The sequence below is a fragment of the Cricetulus griseus genome, chromosome 5 (genome assembly GCF_003668045.3).
Source record: "Cricetulus griseus strain 17A/GY chromosome 5, alternate assembly CriGri-PICRH-1.0, whole genome shotgun sequence".
Classification (NCBI taxonomy): domain Eukaryota; kingdom Metazoa; phylum Chordata; class Mammalia; order Rodentia; family Cricetidae; genus Cricetulus; species Cricetulus griseus.
Window position 1 is genome coordinate 102,676,825 of NC_048598.1, and position 19,921 is coordinate 102,696,745.

Consider the following 19,921-nt stretch of genomic DNA (forward strand, 5'->3'; position numbering starts at 1 on the left):
AAGTACACTGTGGGGATAGTGACGCGTGTTGCACAGCTCCCAGTCATTCTGGCTTAGTAACCACCACTGCCAGACATGGGGGAAGGACAGCTCAGCCTGCACTTTGAGACAGATGTTCACGGGCATGGTTCAGATGTTTGGCTTGAGGAGTCCTGTGGATTTTAGTACACAGGCATGCCTAAATATCCTATCTAAGAAACAGTCTCCCTCAACTCTCAGCAAGGTTGAAAGGTGACCGTGGGACTCCCTTTTAACTTTGAGCCTCAACTGGATTCTGGTATTGCTGTTGAATGGATGCCTGGTATTAAGATACTTTTTAACCCTTAAAGTACTAGAGATTGAGCCCATGTGCTAGGCAAGCACTCTACCACTGAGTTATCTGTATCCCTAAACATATATATAGTATGTGATGGGGGGGGGTGCTGCTCAGACATGGAGACAATTTGTTCCATCCTTCTACCTTTACGTGGGTTCTGGGGATCTAGCTCAGGTTGTTAGGTGATAGTGCTTATACCTGTTTAGCCTTCTGCTGACTAGTTTGAATAGTTTCACTGTTTAGGGAGGCCTAGAACTGGGAACCCTATTGCCTCAGTGTCCTCATAAGGAAGGATTATAGGAATGTATTAGTCATGGCTATTAGAAACTTTTATTAATTTGGATTCTCATTTGGTTGTCTCTGAGGTCATGGTGTATTTTAGCCCCTCCCCCCCTTTTTTTGTAGTTGAGAAAGTGGACATTTAGTGTCAGATAGCCAGATGAGATGTTGGTAAATTGGGGCACCTTCCATCTGAGTGAGTTCTACTATTCTGATGTTAGGACCCAGCACCTCCAGGTAGGTGCCCTTCCCATGACCCCACTGTCTACTTCTGACCTAGCTAGGAGGACAAAGCAAACATAGATCACCCAGTGGCCTCCACTTTCCAAATGATGCTGTGAGATGTCAGTGGAGTTGGTAAGTGGGCTCAAGAGCTCTGCACACCCTTGGTAAGATGGGGCCACTAGTGTGCCTAGGCTTTGGTCAAGTCTGTGTACAGCTTCCTGCCTCATGAGTGGCCTGTGAGAAGATGGTGTTCATTACGTAACCACTATCCAACATTAAGAGGCCAGGCTGAAAGTTGTTATAGAAACTTTTAATGCTACGAAGATGTTTTCATCTAAAGGAAGATGTAGGGCTTGGCTTGGGCACTCACTGACCCTGAGCCCTGTTGTCCCAGGCTGGCTGTATACTTGGCTCTTAGATGTCACATTGTTTCCCTGTGGCTCATACTTAAGGAGGCCATTCACTTCTGAGGCATACTTCTCTGCTTCCAAAGCTCAGAGGTGAAGTGGCTTGGCCAAGCTCACAGAGTTGAGAATTGAACTTGGGCAGCTGGCCCCAGTGGAGTTTCATTTGTTTCAGGAAGACAGCCAGAGCAGGTATACTGGGAAAGTGAGGCATATACACGCATTTGCAAAGATGATCTCTTAAAGCACCTGCATTTTCAGGGTTTTGTGTAGAAAGAGGTGGCTGTAGGGGTGCAGGAGTCACTCAGAAAGTGGGCGTGCTAGCATGATTTGTTGCTGTAGCCTAGCCAGTAAATCGCTGTGGTCAGCCAGGTTTTAGCATGTTCCCAAGTTCCCATTGTCCTGTTCCCAGACCCATCTGAACTCCTTGGAGCAGCCCAGGCAGGCATCCTATGTTCATACATTCAGCTTGGAAGTGAAGAATAGTCTGGCTGAAGATAGTCACGGAAATAAGTGCCTGCTCTTCCAGGGTACTTGTCATAGTCACAAACACTCTTACCCAGATCAGGGTGGGACACTTAACAAAAGATGAAGGTCAGATTTATATACTCTGTGTCAGTGACAGACTCAGTAGCTGGGGCCCTTGGATCTAAATGTTGGCCTTGGTTTCCACACTGCCCAGACATCTGGGAGTTTTTGGCTTACACCAAGCAGAAGAAAAGATACAGATGTGAGATTTAAGACTTGGATCCTTCTGGTCCTGTGTGCAGACTGTTGGCAGACCCTCACTGTAGCACCACAAGTCTTAAGCCCTGCAGAATGAAACATTGAGAGGGAACCTTGCACCCAAGGAAGGGTACTAGTGGGTGGTTCCATGGCTGTCCTACAGAGGAAGGCATGGCTAGTTAGTGCCTCAGGCCAGCTGGAGGCTGATTGTCCCCCAGTGTCCTCGGGTGGCAGCAAGGCGAGTAAGGGGCTGTTAAGGGGCATGTGCAGACGAAGAGGCTGCTGCCAGCATTGGGACCGTCCCTGCTGCCAACTTGTATGGCTTGTCTGTTCTTTTATGCCTAGCTGCCTACAAAGTTGGGCTGGGGAAAACTGAAGAGCCTTGCAGACCCTGTGCTCTGCTCTTCCTGTTTCCAGGCTGTACACACCCCTACCCAGCTGACTACCTAGACCCTACTTCTAGAATTCACTGGAGATGATGGGCGGGCAGATGCAGCTCCCCAGTCCCAGACATAAACACTGACTCAGGTACAAGCCCTCGGCTTTGTCAAGCCTTATCCAAGTGGGGCTGACAGCCAAACTCTGAAGGGCCTGTCTTCAAAGTCAAGAGCTGTGGCCCTGAGGCAGAAGGACTTCACAACCTGAGCTTCATGCTGAAGGCTAAAACCCTTTTCTGACTTTGGTATAAAAGTCTCTCATGTTTTCTCTCCCCCACTCCCTCTCCCCCCACCCCCCAATGGATGGGAAAGCACAGCCATCATGAAGGAAACTCCACACAAGCCCCTCACATTCAGACAGTTGTCTACCATTACACACCCAACATACATAGCAGGGCTGGACTCTTCATAGGTCTGGTGAGTCACCTGAATTTGACAGCTGACCTGAGTTTTTTTTTTTTTTTTTTCCCCCCCTATGAAGGCTACTGTCCCTGTTAAGGATAAACCGGATTTCCCCATTTTTACACAGCGGCATGTCAACACTGCCAGGAACCTCTTCCAGATAAATAAATAGGTCCAACGAGGTTCTTACAGTAAACGGATACATAGGGTTCCTGGCTTTCTGGTCCAGAGTTAGCAGGCATTACATCATCTATCAAAATAAATACTAAAATTCCTATTAAGTCATGACAGTCCATAGTGGGCACAGGTCTCAGTTCAGTGGCTTTACCCAAAAGGCTGTATGTTTCTAGTTGTCTAAATCAATTAAAAAATTGCCAAGGCAGAATGTTCCATTCAGAATGCAGTCCATTAGATGACAGGCTCCGGCATGGCCTAAAATTAGTGTTTTTCGGCTGCATAAAGGATGTTGTAGTGGGATGTTTTATAGAGCAGATAAACGGAAGGGGTGGCAGCCTCAGGGAACACGTGGTGGTTCAGAGCTGTGTCCATCTCATCCACATACTCCACCTGCAGAGCAATGTTCAGTGCCTGCGACAGAGCTGTGATCTGGACGTGGTCACACTCCATGGCCATGGGCTCCACTTCCTGCAATGCCAAAATGAAACACTTAGGAGGGGCGCGGGGAGGGTGAGTGAAACCCTGGCTCTCAGGATCATGGTCTCCTGTGCTGGGGGTGGGGTGGGGGGGTTCTTCCCAAGCACATGTGAGCGCAGGTGCTGATAACCATCTGTCATGGAAGCAACACAGAGACTACAGGGCTTGCAGAAAATGAACCTGAACCTATTTTTTTTTTTTTTGGTTTTTCGAGACAGGGTTTCTCTGTGTAGCTTTGGAGCCTATCCTGGCACTCGCTCTGGAGACCAGGCTGGCCTCGAACTCATAGAGATCTGCCTGCCTCTGCCTCTCGAGTGCTGGGATTAAAGGTGTGCCGCAAACCTGAGCCATTTTTATTCCATACCCTTTAAGGAATGTGCAAAAGGGGAGGAATCTTTTAGGCTAGCATCAGAACTTAGAACTAAGAGGACCTTGTCATCAAAGGCTTCCAAGTATAAGTGCTTGGCAGTGGCCAGAGCCTGTGTGTGAGTCCTGCTGCTGTAGAGACAACAGAGAGGCAGAGATGGTGGCAGGTACCCCAAAGAGGGCAGCTGTTCTTGTGCCTACTGGTAGTCGCCGTCCAACTTAGGGCCCAGTACCTCCTAATTAAAAAAAAAAAAAATCCAAGTAGCCATAATTGTCCACTTCCTTACATGTGGGCCACTCCTTCAGATAAATATTATCTAAACAAAAGCCCATCTTAGGGTTAGCATGACAGGAGCTGCCACTCAGCTGCTTATCAGCAGAGCAGTCCTGAGATTCCAGATAGGCGATTCCCTGGGAATACAAGCTGCTTGCTCAAGCCTCGGCGCTCAGGCCACTCATGGAAGATGCCTCCAGGTGCTAACCTTGCTAGCTGACATTGCAAGGATGTTCCTCTGGGCAGAAACAGTGGTCCTGGGATGTGTAAGAGACAGACAAGCAAAGCCTAGGCCAGGGGCTACAGGACGACCCTAGGGACATACATGAGTGCAGAAGTCTTTGATGTCCATCTCCTCATCAATGAAATGTCGGAAGAAGTCAGCTCGGTTCCTGATGAAGGCCGATGTGAGCAGGCGCAAGAACTGCACGATCCGGTCCGAGCAGCACTGGTCATTGAACACCTTCAGCAGGCTGGACACCGAGCTGTCCTTCTCTACCAGCTCTACCACACTGTAAAACTTCACGCTGCCACCATCAGAATAGACCCCAGCAAGCACCTGTCCCCCACACCCCACCCCACACACGACTTCCTCAGAGCTCATTTTGAGATTGCAAGTCTTAGTGTTGAGGCTCCGAGGCACATCTAGGGGCCTGGCATTGAGTCTCCTTCTACCATATATTCAGAATGGCAGAACGATGCTGACAGTCCTCCAAACTGAGGTCCCCTTGACCCATATACCCCCAAGCAGCAGGGAATGGCCTTGCCCCAGCCCCAGGTGGGAGGACTAAGAACAAAGCTGCACAGCTGTGGGTGGATCGAAGACCTCCAGCCTGCCTGCTCCTGTCTGCTCTGCCCTTGTGGAAGGCCAGTATGGCTCAGGTGAACTCACAGCATTAAAGAAGTTTCTGAACTTGTGTTCCTCAAAGCCAGCAGCCAGAAGGTCATTTGGGGTCTGTAGCACACGCTCTTTGAACCTAGAGGGGAGGAGACCTGATGTTTACCTGACGGTCGCAAGGGGAACACATGGTGTTGCTGTGACAGGCAATTGTCCAGTCCATACCAGCCTCACAGAAGTGCCCTGTGACGTTTCAAGGCACTCTACATATTGACCTGCTGCCTTCCCTGCTGTAGATGATTCCATTTCTCAGATGAAGAAACTGAGGCAGTCACAGCCTACTCCCTGGACATGGCAATTCCCTTTCAAAGGTTCCTGTCCCTGTGGTCGCACTTGTCATCATCTGCCCTGGTCATGTCCAGCTCTTGCCCTTTTCTCCCCCTCCCTTAAGCTAATAACCTGTTACTTAAAGAATTAGCACCCCTTACTAAAATCCAAATGTTGTAAAGGTACACAGAAATAAAGCATACTGAAAACCAAGAATGGGGCTAGGGAGCATACTCAGTGTTAAGAACACATTCTTGCAGAGGATCCTGGTTTGATTCCCAGCACAATTGACAACCATCCATAACTCCAGTTCCAGGAGAGCTAGTGCCCTCTCTGACACTGAGGACACGTGGGACACATACATACGTGCAGGCAAAACACTCATACAATAAAACAAGTAAATCTAATTTTAAAATTAAACACTCAAAGCTCAGTTTCCTGTTTAGTAGTACTCATTTCGTAAGTGAGGTAAGGTGAGAACACCATGGACCCCAGCGTGCGCTTCTTTCAGTCCCTCAGATCTATGTTCTGGTTGCTTATGTGGGGTAGTTAGAAACCAGTCCTAACACAAGCTTGCTCCAATCAGGTCTGGCCTCCCTGACCCAAGGCCAGCCCCACTTTTGCTCCCACTCTGATGCATAGGCCCTTCCTGCCACAGGTCACAGGGCCTTTGTGGGCATGGTGAAGAGTCTGTCCTGGCCACCATGTAAAGCAGCTCTTCATTAACTTCAGGACCAGCCTGGCACTGGGCTGCACTCACTATCAGGATAAAGGGCCAGCCAAATGGCTTGGTAAAAGTGACTTCCCATCAATGCAGTAGAAGGAAAGAAGACAGTGTGCCTGCACGTGCACACACACACCAAGGCCAGCAAGGACATGCTTCCTCCTTTTGTCTTTGTCTTCTCTTTCTTTTGTCGTCTTCCCCTTCTTCCTCTTCCTCTCTTCTTTGTTGTCCTCCTTCCTTCTTCCTCTTCCTCCTCCTTGTGTTGGTGTTTGAAACATCATCTTACTGTATGCCTCCACATCTCTCTCCTTCCTTCCTTCCTTCCTTCCTTCCTTCCTTCCTTCCTTCCTTCCTTCCTTTCTTTCTTTCTCTTTCTTTCTTTCTTTTTTTTTTTTTTCAGTAAATACCAAGTGGCCACCCACTGTTGGTGAGCCCTGCCTTCAGACAATGCTGAGGGAAGTACCAGACAAGTTACTGACACCTTTCCTCAGCCTCTGGGCTGCCATCAACACCATCCAGTGGGCAGCTATGTTTCCTGGCATGATGTGCCCCCCCAACCCCAAAACACACCACACACACACACACACACACACACAAAAAAAAAAAAACTTGGTCCAGGGCAGATGCAGCCTAGACAAGCAGAAGTGTCTACACAGGCCTTACTCACTTGAGGATCTCTCGGCTCTTGCCCAGCAAAGACTCCAGGTAGGAATAGCCCAAGGCCCTGTAGAAGCAGTTCCCATCTCCTTTGGTCTTTCGGATTGAGGTAAATCTTTTGCTGAGTTCCTAAGGGGAGACGAGGACACGTGAACCTCAGTGGTGGCAGCATTGATGTGACACTCTGAATGTCAGTCAGCCCCTGACACTAGGCAGCCTTCAGTCAGGGTGGTGACAGAATGAGGAAGTGAGCTGGGTGCCCTGGGTTAGAGACTCTAGACTTCTGACAGTCAGGGAAGGCTTCCTAGAGGAAGCTGGCAGCTGAATGTGGTGTGTGACAGGGAGGCTTCAGAACACTAAACAGCCTCAGTAGGGCTATGTATGTTTCTCAACTGTGTCAGGAGTGACATACCACCCACCCTTTCAGCCCTGCTCCCAGCATCCCTCTGAAATGGCCTAGAGTGCTTCTGTCTTGTGGGACAGTAGTCAGGGTTTTGCAAGTACAGCCTGGTTTTCAAGGGACTGGAAAGCCCCAGCAACAAGAAGGCATAGGGCTTATCTGGATCACCTGAAGAGGCTGGTTGGGGACAGTGTCCCCCTTCTCAGCTCCTGAGAAACTAAGTGGACACAGAGCTGACTTGTCCTCAGCCCTGAGTCCTGCTGGGCGTGCTTCCTGTGGTCACATGCAGACCAGTGTCACCCTGAACTGCCAACTTCGTCCAGCCTCAGGAGTCTCTTAAGAGTAAGAAACGGCCCCAACACTGTGCTGTATCTGCAAGGTCTGTGGGAGGGCTCCACAAGACTGCAGGACAGCGTCATCAAAGACCTAGTCCATCTGCCATGTGTACCATGGACTGGGGACCTCACTCCTTCATCCTCTGTGGCCCTGGGAGCAACCCTGCAGCCTCCCAGTGATGGTCCTGTCCTAAGAGGTCCTCTAGTATAGCAGTGATGAGATCAGACCCAGCTTGGCAGTTCAGGAGCTATGTGGCCATTTCTCACTTTCCTCCGTGGTCAAGGGATAAATACTTGCCACACAGAATCATAAAAAAGAAGCAAGTCAGTCCAGCACTTAGTATAGTGCTTAGCTTTAAAATGTATGATTTTCCCATGGGGAAAGGATCTCTCTGAGGTAAATACCCAATACCAGAATGGTCTATGAGTGTTTCAGTTTGTCCAGGAACCTGGCCTGAGCTCCATGCCTTCCAAAAGCTGCTTCCTTCTTTACTCCCGACCTCCACCCTTTCTGTTTAGGCTCTTGGTCTGTCTGCCCTCTGCCCCACCTGAATTTTCCTCTGGTAAATTCTGTTTTCCGGATGATCCCGAAGAATGGATAGGATGTCACATTTTTCTGATATTAGGTTGAAAGATGTTTCACTCTGAAAGAGAAAGAAGAAACACTAAGCCTGCCTCCAAAGCACCAGTGGGGCTCCTGGAACTAACAGTCTTTGAACAGCCAGCTACACAGCCCAGAACACGACCCCGCCCCTAGGAAGGGGTGTGTGAGCATGTGACCAGCATCCTAGGGACCTGCCTGGATTGTCCTGGTCCCAATAGGGACAAGCAGGACTGGCACCATCATCAAGTGTCCTGGTTATAAAGAACTGACCTCATAATTTGCTAACAGATTCATTTCATAAATGTTAATGCCTTGGACTTAATAATTACGCTGGAGTATGTTTCCACCTCATTCATTCATTCACTTATTCATTTTCCTTTCCTTTCCGACCCCCCCCCACACCACCATTCCTGAAATGCATCCTGTCTCAAGTCTGGCATCACATGCTGCCAATAAATGGGTATTCTCATCCCTACACAAAAGCCAGTAACACCACAGGGTGAAGGTTAGCTGTGAGGTGACCCCATGTGGCGCTGGAAGGGGTATGCTCAGGTCCAGGGAAGGGCTAATCTGAGTTTACACACTAGAGTGCACAAGCACACACAGACAGATACACACACACACACACATACACACACACACACACACACACACACACACACACACACACACACACACACACCAAGACTGATCTTTAAAGTGTGTTTGACCCACATAAAGAGTTTCCAGCTGAAAATAAGGTTCTGTAACTGGGGATGTCGCTCAGAAGATAAAGCACTTTCCTCGGAAGTTCAAGGTCCAGAGCTCAGGTTCCTGTATAAGAATGTGAGCTAAATGGGCAGCTGGGCAGTAATCCCAGCTCTCAGGAGGTTGGTACAAGGCATCCTTGGGACATTCTGACTAGCTAGAGGGCCCAAACCTGCACATCCTCGGCCCATAAAAAAGTCTGGTGGAGCTTCTGGCAAAAGTTGGTGTGGGATAAAAAGAGCAGAGATGCTGATGATGCCTACAGCAGCCATCCTGGGACCAGAGGTTGGAAGCCAACATGAAGATGGTTTGAGGATCTGCTGCTCCCCTAAGCCCTACGATGTGTGAAATGATGACAGGTGCCATTCCTGGGCACTTGCTATGTGCTGAGCACTGAACAGAGGCTGGTATGCCCTCATTATCTTAATTATCACAACACACTTGTGAGGTGGCCATTATTATACCCACGACACTGCCAAGGTCAGGTAGTTTGAGCTAGGATGTGATTAATGCAGGTCAGTGTGAAGTTCAAACACACCAGAGGGATAGACAGGCACAGCCCAGACTCCAGACCACAAAGGAATGTCCTGTCCAGGGCATTGTTGGGCCATCTTACCCAGAGGCTTGGTCCAACCTGTTACTTCTGCAGCCCCCCAGAGACACTGTCCTCTCAGAGATCCTGATAGGAGTTCAGTGACTCCAAGAGCCTTGCCAGTCTGTGATGCTTACTGCAGGGTATCAAGAAACAGTTCCTAAGTGACACTAGGCACAGCCATTAAAAGGTATCAGCAGGCTGGGGGTGTGGCTCAACAGTGGAGCACTTGCCTGGCACACATGCAAGGCCCTGGTTTCATCCCCAGCTCTGCAAAACAAAACAAAACATCAACAACAAAAACCAAAACAACAAAGGAAAAAACAAGAAAGCAAAGCCCACCACTACAGGGATGAGTCAGCCTCTCCTCCACCTCCATTGAGCCTTCTACCTGTGCAAAAGGGTACCAGCTTCTTGTGTCCTTCCTTTCCAGTTCCTAGTCTCCCTCTCAAAGATCCACAGACCTCTGGCTTGCAGCTTGAAACGGCTCCATTTCATTCACAAGTTTTAAAAACCTTAGGCCGAGCCAACTTTGTTGACTTCATGGGAACATAACTATGACACTTGGTGGCAAAATGTACATAACATGAAACATACCATTTTAGCCATTTTATGTACACAGTTCTGCAGCCTTAAGTCCCCGAGACCCTAATCTTTGGGAATCATGCCTCTACTTTGTGTCAGACTAGAGATATATTTTTCTATTTTTAATATATTTAGAAAAATATTTACATATATATTATACTACAAATATTATGGGGTAATTTTTTTTTTTTTTTACTTTACTCAATACTATTTAAAAACCAGCCATGGCTGGGTATGGTGGCTCCTGCCTGTAATCTTAGTGTCCCAGGAGGCTGAGGCAGGAGGATGGTGAAATTTAGGCTAGCATAGGCTACATTGTGAGACTGTCTCGGGGAAGGGGGTTGGGACAGAGGGAAGGAAGGAAGGAAGGAAGGAAGGAAGGAAGGAAGGAAGGAGTAAAAGAAGAAAGGAAGGTTGGCTTCTAGTGCTCCCAAGTGTATACATGGGCACCCTAGTGACAAGCAGGTTTGTACCCTGACATTTCAAGTCCCTAAAACACCACCAGCATGATCCAAGTCTCCACCCAAACCCACCAGCATTCTGGGTGAGACAAGCCTCGGCTCCAGGAAGATCCTAAGGGCAGTATCGATTTACTAGTCCAGCAATTTGGAACAATGCTTGGGTTTTGACCTTGGCTGACATTAACTGGTGTTTGCTTTTAAACCTTGGCTGAAGAACTTAAGATTGTTATGGAGAAAAAGGAAACAGACAGAGCACACCGGACTGTCCTGTCAGACCTAACCAAGCCACAGGAAAGACACTGGCTCTTTAATTGCTGGTTTGCAAATAGATGCTAATTAATTTAGCTGGGCGGGCATCACCCACGCCAACAGTTTCAACAGTAGAGGTGAGGCTACGATCAGCTCCACAGCCAGGCCTCAGCTCACTCCTCTGCCTACAAACCCCATCTACCCACCAGCTATCCTATCAGTACATCTGAGCATGCCCACATCCCGGGCCCAGCAGCGCCCACCAGGCCTAGCAGGCAGTCATCTTCCTCTGGGCAGGCAGTTTGGGCAGGGTTGACTCACCAACCAGGCCCCCAAGCCACCACTTACCACACAGCCTGACCTCAAGACACCCAGAAGAGCAGGAAACTCTAGCCTCACCTGCCAGCAGCAGATTCAGAGCCCCCAACCTCTCCTCTAGAAGGCTCAAGGCTTTGCCAGAGGCCACCCAGGCTTCAATCTTGGTCCTACCTTGGCACTAGAAATAGAGTCTAGCTTTTAAATGTCTACCTGGGGGCTGCGAAGGTGGCTGAGTGGGCAATTAACTTATTGCTTCAGCGTAAGGGCCTGAGTGTTGTGACCCAGCACCCGTGTAAAAAGCCGCGCCCCTGTGGCCTCAGCAATGGAAAGGCCATTTAGAGAGACTCAGATCTCCGGAGTTTGATGACTGGCCACTATATCTAATCAGTGAGATCCAGGTTCAGTGAGAAGACTCTGTCTCAAAAACTAGAGGAGCTGGGGAGAGGGCTCAGTGAACAAAGTGCTTGCTACACAAGAGTAAGGAATGCAGTTCCGATCCCCGGAGCCCACTTAAAATTTGGGCAGCGAGGCAATCGCCTGTTGCAGGAAGCAGACGGGGCCTCTGGAGCAAGCTGGTTAGCTCAACTACGTGGAACTGACAAACTCCAGGCTCAGCAAGAGGTCCTCCCTAAATATACAGCGACTGAGGAGACCACCCAGTGTCAACTTCCAGCATCCGTACGCACCAGCACATATGTGCGTGTCAATCCATGCACACATGTGCCCACACACTTGTGAAGCAGGGTCACATGCACACTACACACATGTGCACATGTTAAAAAATAAAAGGGAAACTTTGGAAGGTATCTGGTGTCAATCTCTGGCCTCCACATACATGTACACAGGTTGGTACAATATGCCAACATGAACACATACACAGGCATACATCACACACATATACCTAAAAATGTCTCTTATTTTCTCTCTATAGATGAATATATATACAAATACACAAATACACATATATTCATACACACACACACACACACACACACACACACACACAGACACACCTGTATTGATGAGGTGAGTTAAGCCAAAGACCACTGAAGCCCGGGTGGAGGGACACCTGTCTCCCTGAAAGACTCATTCCTGCTCCAACACCTGAGGACAGTTGTGGTGCCACAGAACATGACCACTTTACTTTTTTGGCAGTTGGCAATGTGCCTCCACTGGGCAGGCCGTGATTTTGGGTGGCAAGGGTTTTCTGGACTCTGCTGCTCGCTCTGCAGGCTGTTTTCCAGGGTCCCTAAAGGCTGCCCCGGGGATGGGGACATGGGTAGTGGGTGGGGGCACTATCTGAGTTTGATCCTTGGAACCCATGTGGTGGAAGTTGAGAACTGCCTCCTGCGGTTGCCCTCTGACCTCCACACACACACTGTGGCATGTCTGTACCCCCCGCCACACACACACACACACACACACACACACACACACACACACACACATATTAAAGGCTGTCTGGCTTCCATGGTGAATGGCTCTTTCCTCTCACCTTTCTTCCCATGATCCTCTTACTGGGGCCTGCACCTCCTCCCTCTTGTAAGGACCCTGGTGGTGACCTCACTGAACCTTACTTGAATACTAAGGGTGATGTCTTGGAACCTCTCTCACCAGGAGCTTACTACATGACCCTTCTCTGTGGGACCCCAACCCCTTATCCTAGTTGCTGGCTGTTTTCAGAGCTCCTGAAGCTGGGCCCTGCCTCCCTTAGATTAGCATGAATTTATGTAACACATTTTAGCAGCCACCCGCCTGATCTCCGCTCCTGCCTCACCTTTCCCTAGGACTCCAGCCTCAAACCACTGGCAACCTCTCAGACATCTATGCAGCTCTTTTAATTCATTTATCCCTTAATTACTCTGTTGACCCCCCAGGCTTCTCTAGGTACCCCTTCAACCAGACAGAGTATACCCCAAATCCAGGACCTCTCTTCCACTGTCTCACCCTGCTCCACCTGTTCCTGGGTCTGACCCAAGAGCCCTCTCCATCTCCCACAAGGATGACCCGTGACCTCCAGGCTTCCACTTCTAATTGGCCCTATTGTCCATGAGCAGCCAGTGCAGGTTGCTTAACAGGCAGGGCCTTTCCACAGTATTCTCTGCTAGGTTTGATGTTTGTTCCCCCAACACTGCTAAAGTCACAGTATCAAAAGGCAGTGTCTAGCTTCACAGACCTGACTAACACCACCATCATGGATTGTACCCAGTGTTGATTCAGTTTCTGTAGCCCCTTTATGCCAAACGATGCCTTCCCCCGAGGAAAGAAAGCTCCTGGCCTGAGGCTGGCACCTCATCTTAGGACATCCCAGCCTCTCAAGCTCTGAGCCTGATAAGGCTGTTTGGTGTAAATCACCCAGTGATAACCCATTACAGCAACACAACCAGGCTAAGGCATAGCCAGGAGCCAGGAGTAGGAGCTGCCATGACAAATACCTGAAGACATGAAGGCTTCGGGGCAGGGGAGTGGGTACTGCTGGGACACTTCCCAGATGAATGCTGGAGAAGCCGTCTCAGCTGGGAGCAGACCTGGGAACAGACCGTGAAGGGCGGTTCTGGTGCAAGTAAGACAAATCGGTGGGAAGGGAAAGCGATAGTCTTTGAAGACTTTGTTCGAGAACGCTGGCAGGAACTGTCACAGAAAAGACTATGGGGATGTAGCCTCGGATGGAATTGAGGGATGAAGTGCTGGAGACTGCTGGAAGGAAGGGCAGGCTCCTCAAGTGGCAAAGAACTAGGCTGCAGGGTGTCCTTGCCCCAGGGCTAAATGGGAAAACAGAACTTAAGAAAATGAACTGGGAAGGACCTGGTGTTGTAATGTAAGAAAAGGAGCACACAGGATAAACACGCCATGCAACAGGGTTCAAGCATAAGGTTTTTTTGTTTGTTTGTTTTACTAGGGAAAGGGATCATAAAAGAGGTAAGGGAAGAGGGAAGACTGGCCTCTGGCGACAGGAGCAGCAAGAGAGAGGAGGAGAGGGGAAGAGGGGTGCAAGAGGGAGAGGGGAGAGGGGATAGGTGGTGGGCCTGGCCCTTTTAAAAGGAAACACAGTGACTGTGCACAGGTGGTGCTCTTAGTGGCTGCAGCTTTATCCTGTCAGAACCCCAAGGGCAGGCCAGCACAGATGCCTGAATACTGACACCATTGGGGCTGTGGTGTGGCTTCTTGTAATGTCACCTACTAAAATGTGAGGAGAGAAACGACGTAAAGATGGAATGTATAAGGAAGAGGATGAAAGTCTTGGAAAACTCACAGCTGACCAAGTAAAAGAAAGAAATGCCATCCGCATACCAAGGGTGTGGCCCAGCAGCTGGCCACTCGCTGACGAGATTAGGACAGAAGGGAGCTACGCATCACTCAGGAAGACATCTGGTAGGAGACACCCCCAAACACAGCAGAGATCTTAGAGGCCGGCTATTCCTAGAGGGCACGTTTCCATCAGGACCGAAGAGCACAGGGAGGGCTGCTACTCTAGTAGCCAAAGCTGTGGCCTTGGTAGAGAGTCCACACAGCTAGCCCTGAGTCCTGCTGAATGTCAGAGCTTGGGGTGCAGTGCACAGTGTAGGGGGCCAGAGCAACCAGACAGAGTCCATACTAGGGTGATGCCCACAGCAGAGAAGGCCATGTGGATGTAGAAGGCCATGAGCTGCTGTTTACATTGAGCACAGTGAAACCCTAGGGTGGGCAGTTCCAACAGCCACCCGAGTGGCATGGAGGCAGCACAGAGTTAAGATTATTCTGGAAGCGAGGACCTAATTCGGTTTGCTGAATTGGGTGCTGGGCTCACATAGGATGACTTACGCCTTATTTGTGGCTGACTTTCCACTCTGGGAATGAGAATGTCTGTCTCAGGCCTGCCTGCCATGACACTTGGGTGACAGGCCCTCAGCAGACAAGATCTGTCAGGACACTGGTCTGGGTCTCACCTCTGCCTGGCTCACCTGTCATGGCCCTGGCCTTTGGACATTTGAGTTGGGCTGTACTAAGGGAAGACTCTGGGAACTTCCAGGATAGAAAAAATGCATTTTGTATGTAAAAAGAACAGAAGATAGTGGGGTGGGGTTAGAGGAGCCACCCCGGGCTCCTCTAGCATCCCTGAATCTCTTGGTCCCTTCTAAACCAAGTTACAATTTAACTGCCAATGTGACAGTTTTCCAGAGGTCACTAGGTCTGGGAACTCCCCTGTCATGAAAGGATTAGTGCCATCACCATAGGGAGGGGTTTTCTCTAGTTCACTCTGCCCTCCTACCATGTTGTGACACAGTAAGAAGATGTGGGGGCCCTCCCAGAGGCCAGCGCCTTGATGATGGCCTAACCAGACACTTGCAGAAGCAGAAGCCAATAAATGTCTGGTCATTATAAATCACCCAATCTATGACGTTGTGGCAGTGTGAAACCTCTTCAATCCATCCACTGGCTTGTTTGCTCAATCTTTGCCAACCTCCCATCTGGCCCTAGTACAACAAGGGGCTCCAGCCACAGTGGCTGCCCTGCCCTCCAACAGGACACACACTTCTACCTCAGTGTCTTTGTACCTCTCTTTCTTCTGCCCCCAGTGTTGTTCTGCCTCTTTACATGACTAGAGAGATGCCACCTCCACCCAAATGCCAATTCCACAAAAGTAGGGACTCATCATCTGTCACCGCTGGATCTCCACTTACTGGAATGTTGGAATGTATTCTAAAAACATATCCCGAGTGTGACAAGCTGGACTGTTGAAGCCCTAGCTCCAGGCCTCAGAATGCCATTTTACTTTGGAATCTGGTCGTCACTGATATAATTAGTTAAGATGAGGTCACAATGGAGCAGGGTGGGTCACCAGCCCCATGACCAATTTCCTTATTAAAAGAGGAGTGCAAACGCATGCATGGGGGAGAGCCATCTGCAGATGAGTACCAGTGTCACAAGTCAAGCCACTACTGGAAGTTTGGGGAAACCAGGGACAGAACATTCCCAAACACCTTCAGAGGTTGTGTGCCTTTGCCTGCACCTTCAGCGGTGACTTCAGCCTCCAGACTCACCAGCAAACAAGACCCGCGCCTATGGCTCTATCCTGCTGGAGAGCTTTGCTGCAGTAACCTGGTGGGCACACTGAATGAGCAAGCCTTCCTCTCACTCCAGCTGGCCACCCACGACCCAGCGTCAGAGAGCCAGAAACCATTTCATATTCATCAGAAATGTTACAGTTCCCTAATGTGCAGACAACCCAAACTCCACCACCCAGCATGCAAAGCTCTGTACAGAACACTCAGATCCCATCCAATCTTCCAGACTCACCACCCCAGGCTCCTCTAGCATCCCTGAATCTCAATCAGCTGCTTACTCTTCCCAGAATGCCCACTTTTGACTGTGCCCCACGGCCTGTAAGCCTATCGTCCTGCTACCTGGAATGTACTATTTTCCCAATCCTTCCGCAATACTTCTTTACAGCCTCCAGCACCTGGTTTCCCCCACCAGTGGAATGTGCCATGCTCCCAAGGTCTCTGTTAGACTCAGGCCATGTCAGTAATTCATTGGCTGAGACCTGGCTCACAGGCATGAACTCCAGGAGAGGGCAGGCATCATGTGGTTCTCACCACTGCCCGAACCGAGGCTGAGGATGCCAGTGGTGGCTTGTGGAACACACGATAGAAGAAAGCAGACAGGAACTCATGGTTACGCTTATGCTCAACACTCACTCTTACGACCCACCAAGAGCAAAAGCACCTGTATTGAGGGTGACATGTCACTTGATATTTGCAGCCCTGACTACCGAGGACTTCATGTCTTCAGTCTGGGACCCACCTTCAAGCTCAGCCCTGTGACTTTGACATGGAAATAGAGGAAGATGCTGTCATTCCAAAGACAGTCTCTTCTATCCAGCTCCATACCAGGCAGCCTCAACTAACATTTAAAAACATTAATACAAATCAACCATGGATCCCAAGGATGTAGCAAGATGTAGCATTACACAAAAAAGGTGTGTAATGAAAAATGCCGTGTAAACAGTCACTAGTTCTGCCCTCAGGAGTCCCAGACAAATGTCCTTCCTATTACCTCTCTCTCCAAGGCACCTAAACTCCCCAGAGGGGAGTTGCTGGGTCCCAGCTACTGGTCTCCTGGGTTCAGGGCAGATCCAGTTACACAGTAAGGGACAGAAGTTGAAGTCCCAGCCCCTACCAGCCTGCAGCTTCTGCGTGGCTAAAACTGTCATTTTAATAGCTCTATTCCCTGGCAGGTGATGCGGAAATGCCCGGGCCACTTTCCAGGAGCAGCAGAGCAGGTGAACGCTTGGGTACCAAGAACAAGCAGGAAACTAGAACTTCTAGTTCTCTCTCCCCCCCCATCCTCCATCCTGTTTCTGGGCACACCCCAGCAGGAGGAGGGCTTGGAAGATGCCTGGCTTCCCATCCACACTCAGCACAGGTTTGACTCAGACACTAGCCCTGCAGCAACCCAAAGTAGTGACCCAAATGTGGGATGAAGGGCAAGCACAAAGAACCATGTACCCACACGACCCATCTTCTGGATTCCCTAGGTCCTAGTTGAATACCACCTCCCTCCCCAGGCACACACACACACACACACACACACACACACACACACACACACACACACGCGCGCGCACACGCACACGCACACGCACCAAAACAAACAAAATAAATAGGGTCCTCATAGCAGCCATTGGGACAGCCCAGACTGGAAGTGAGGGACTGGGGGTGTAGTTCCTAAGTCAAGCCTTATCTAACATGTATGAAGCCCTGGATTCAAAACCCAGCATCACCAAACAAAACAAAAAGAGCAGGTGAGACTTTGAGCCCAGAGCTGTGTGAGCCCAAGCTAACCAGTAGTACTAATAATAGACTCCTTAGAGCCCTTTGCTGGAAGTTGAAAAGTACAGGGCAGCCACCATCCTCGATCCCCTGTTGGAGGCCTGATCCCATGGCAACCTGTGGGCTGATGCAACACACAACACTGGACCAGAGGCTTGGGTTCAAGTCCAAGCTGTCGCATCATCACAATCCCTACCAGCTTTCTCTCTGTCTGGCCTCATTTTCCCCACCTGCTCGAGCCCAGGGTTCGACCGGGTTTGACCAGCCCAGACTCTCCTGGGCCTACTCTGCTCAGATGGGAGGTTCTTCTATATCATTTTTGCCTGGACTCCTAACTCATTCCTCACTCCTTGGGGCCGGCCTCTTCCTGTGGTCCTGACTCCACAGACCTGTTGCCATCAGGAGACTGAGCTTAAGTCCAAGTGGCCCTAAGACTTGCCCGGGTGGCCAGATAGCTTGTCCCTGGGGATGACTGGCTGGGGCAGAGTAGCTAAGTGAGCGATGGGTGGGCTGCAAGCTGTCCACAGGAGTGCTACTTAACAAAGAGTGGAGACCGTAACCCCGGAGGTGCCCCATCCTGCCCCGGCCAGGCACATGCCTCGGGACTTCGAGGAGGCGCCTGGGGGGCTACCTGGAGTGGACACGAGGCAGCAGGGCTCGGTCCGGGCTGGATCTCCCCGTTGCAGGTTCCCAAAGGGACAGCGAGGCACACCCCGGGGCTCAGCATCCGGAGGATAGAAAGGGCTGAGCCTCGCGCCCGACCGCGCGCACGCACATGAGCCCTGGAGGCGCCCCCTCCCGTCCCGCGACCACTGACCATAGTGACCGGAGCCGTCGGGCCACGTCCCGCCCCAGCGAGGAGGGAGCGGGTGCCACGGGAGGCGCTGGGCGGCTCCGCCGTTGGGTCGGGCGGCGCGGGCCTCGCGGGTGTGGGGCGAGCGCAGAATACACCCTACCGCCCCTCAGACCGGAGCGCAGACCTCCACTGTGTCCCAGCAAGACGCACTTCCCGCGATTGACGTTGGAAGCCGGCAATCAGAAGCCAAGACGCAGGACGTCACAGAAAGTGGGTGGGACTCCACTCGCCTTCAGCCCATGTTTTGGGGCCCGTTTGACAGGAGACCGCCCCCATTTTAAAGACACAGAGTGCTTTTAACAGGCAAAGGAGTTAGCCTAATCAGGGAAGCCGGTTCTGGTTTGTAAAGACAGACTTTGTTGTTTTCTTTCTTTAAAAATTAATTTATTTTTACATTCCAATCCCAGTTCCCCCTCCCTCCTCTCTTCCCGCTCCCCCACTCCCTCCCTCCCATCGGCTCCACGGAGGGGGTAAGGCCTCCCCTAGGAAGTCTACTAAGTTTGTCCCATGTCTAGTTGAGGCAGGACCAAGGCACCTCTCCACCCCCACACCCCTGCAAAGACAGAAAGACTTTTGGCTAAAACTGAAAATTGAAATCTGGAAGATTAAATGGCCCTCGTTAATTAATCAACGAGTTCACCCAAGTATAGTTCTCACAAGATCAGAGGACAGGTGCTTAGGAAGCACGTGTCCCGCCTCATTAAGTTACATTGTCAGCTCCTGTCTAGCTCCTAAATAATACTTTGGCTCTTTCCAAGTCATGAATCAGTGGGTTGACAGTCATCCAGGTAATGTTTGTTGAATGAATGAATGTTGGGGATGGTTGAGCGTGGCTGTGGAGTTGTGGAGCTGTGTAGAAGACACGACTGAACCGGGTCTAGGTGACACACCCTGTGTACAAGCTCGTTACTACTGAACATCAAACAAGAAATATTTAGCATTTGACGATTTGTTTGCCAGCCCTTGACCCCTGGTGGAGCTACTGCAGGTGTTGTGGGGAGAAGGGTGTGCACGGTACCTGACTATTTTAGTAGGCTCTGGCACTCAGGTGTTTCAGGAGAAACTGTGGTGGAAATGTGATAATGTTGGCTGGAAGCTGTTTTGCTCTTTTCCTGGGCTGGTGACAGGTGGTCTCACACCCTCATAATCGTGGACAGCCAAACCGAATGGCAGCTCCCGTCAGCCCCACCAGAGGAAACAGTAAACACATCCCAGTGTTCCATAGCATAAAGCTAAGATGGTTAGTACATTTGGTGTGGTGTATGTATAATGTGTTTTTCATTTTATGGTGTGTGTGTTTGTGTGTGTGTTGAGATGTGTGTGCACCTGTGTT

The 19,921-nt window shown here is 50.2% G+C and overlaps 1 protein-coding gene across 2 annotated transcripts; it reads right to left on the reverse strand.

Annotated features, from left to right (window-relative positions):
• Positions 1-1,109: 1,109 nt before the first annotated feature.
• Positions 1,110-18,750, reverse strand: Otub2 (OTU deubiquitinase, ubiquitin aldehyde binding 2). 2 transcript variants are annotated; one of them, XM_027419187.2, is made up of 6 exons: positions 18,550-18,750; positions 7,913-8,008; positions 6,640-6,758; positions 4,976-5,060; positions 4,409-4,603; positions 1,110-3,434 (listed from the first exon to the last, which is right to left on the reverse strand). In XM_027419187.2, the coding sequence occupies exons 1-6, from the start codon at positions 18,550-18,552 to the stop codon at positions 3,228-3,230; spliced, it is 705 nt and encodes a 234-aa protein (XP_027274988.1). In that variant the 5' UTR covers positions 18,553-18,750; the 3' UTR covers positions 1,110-3,227. The 2 variants fall into 2 exon arrangements, with proteins under 2 accessions (XP_027274988.1, XP_027274987.1); XM_027419186.2 differs by lacking the exon at positions 18,550-18,750 and adding an exon at positions 18,364-18,523.
• Between the last annotated feature and the right edge of the window lie 1,171 nt (positions 18,751-19,921).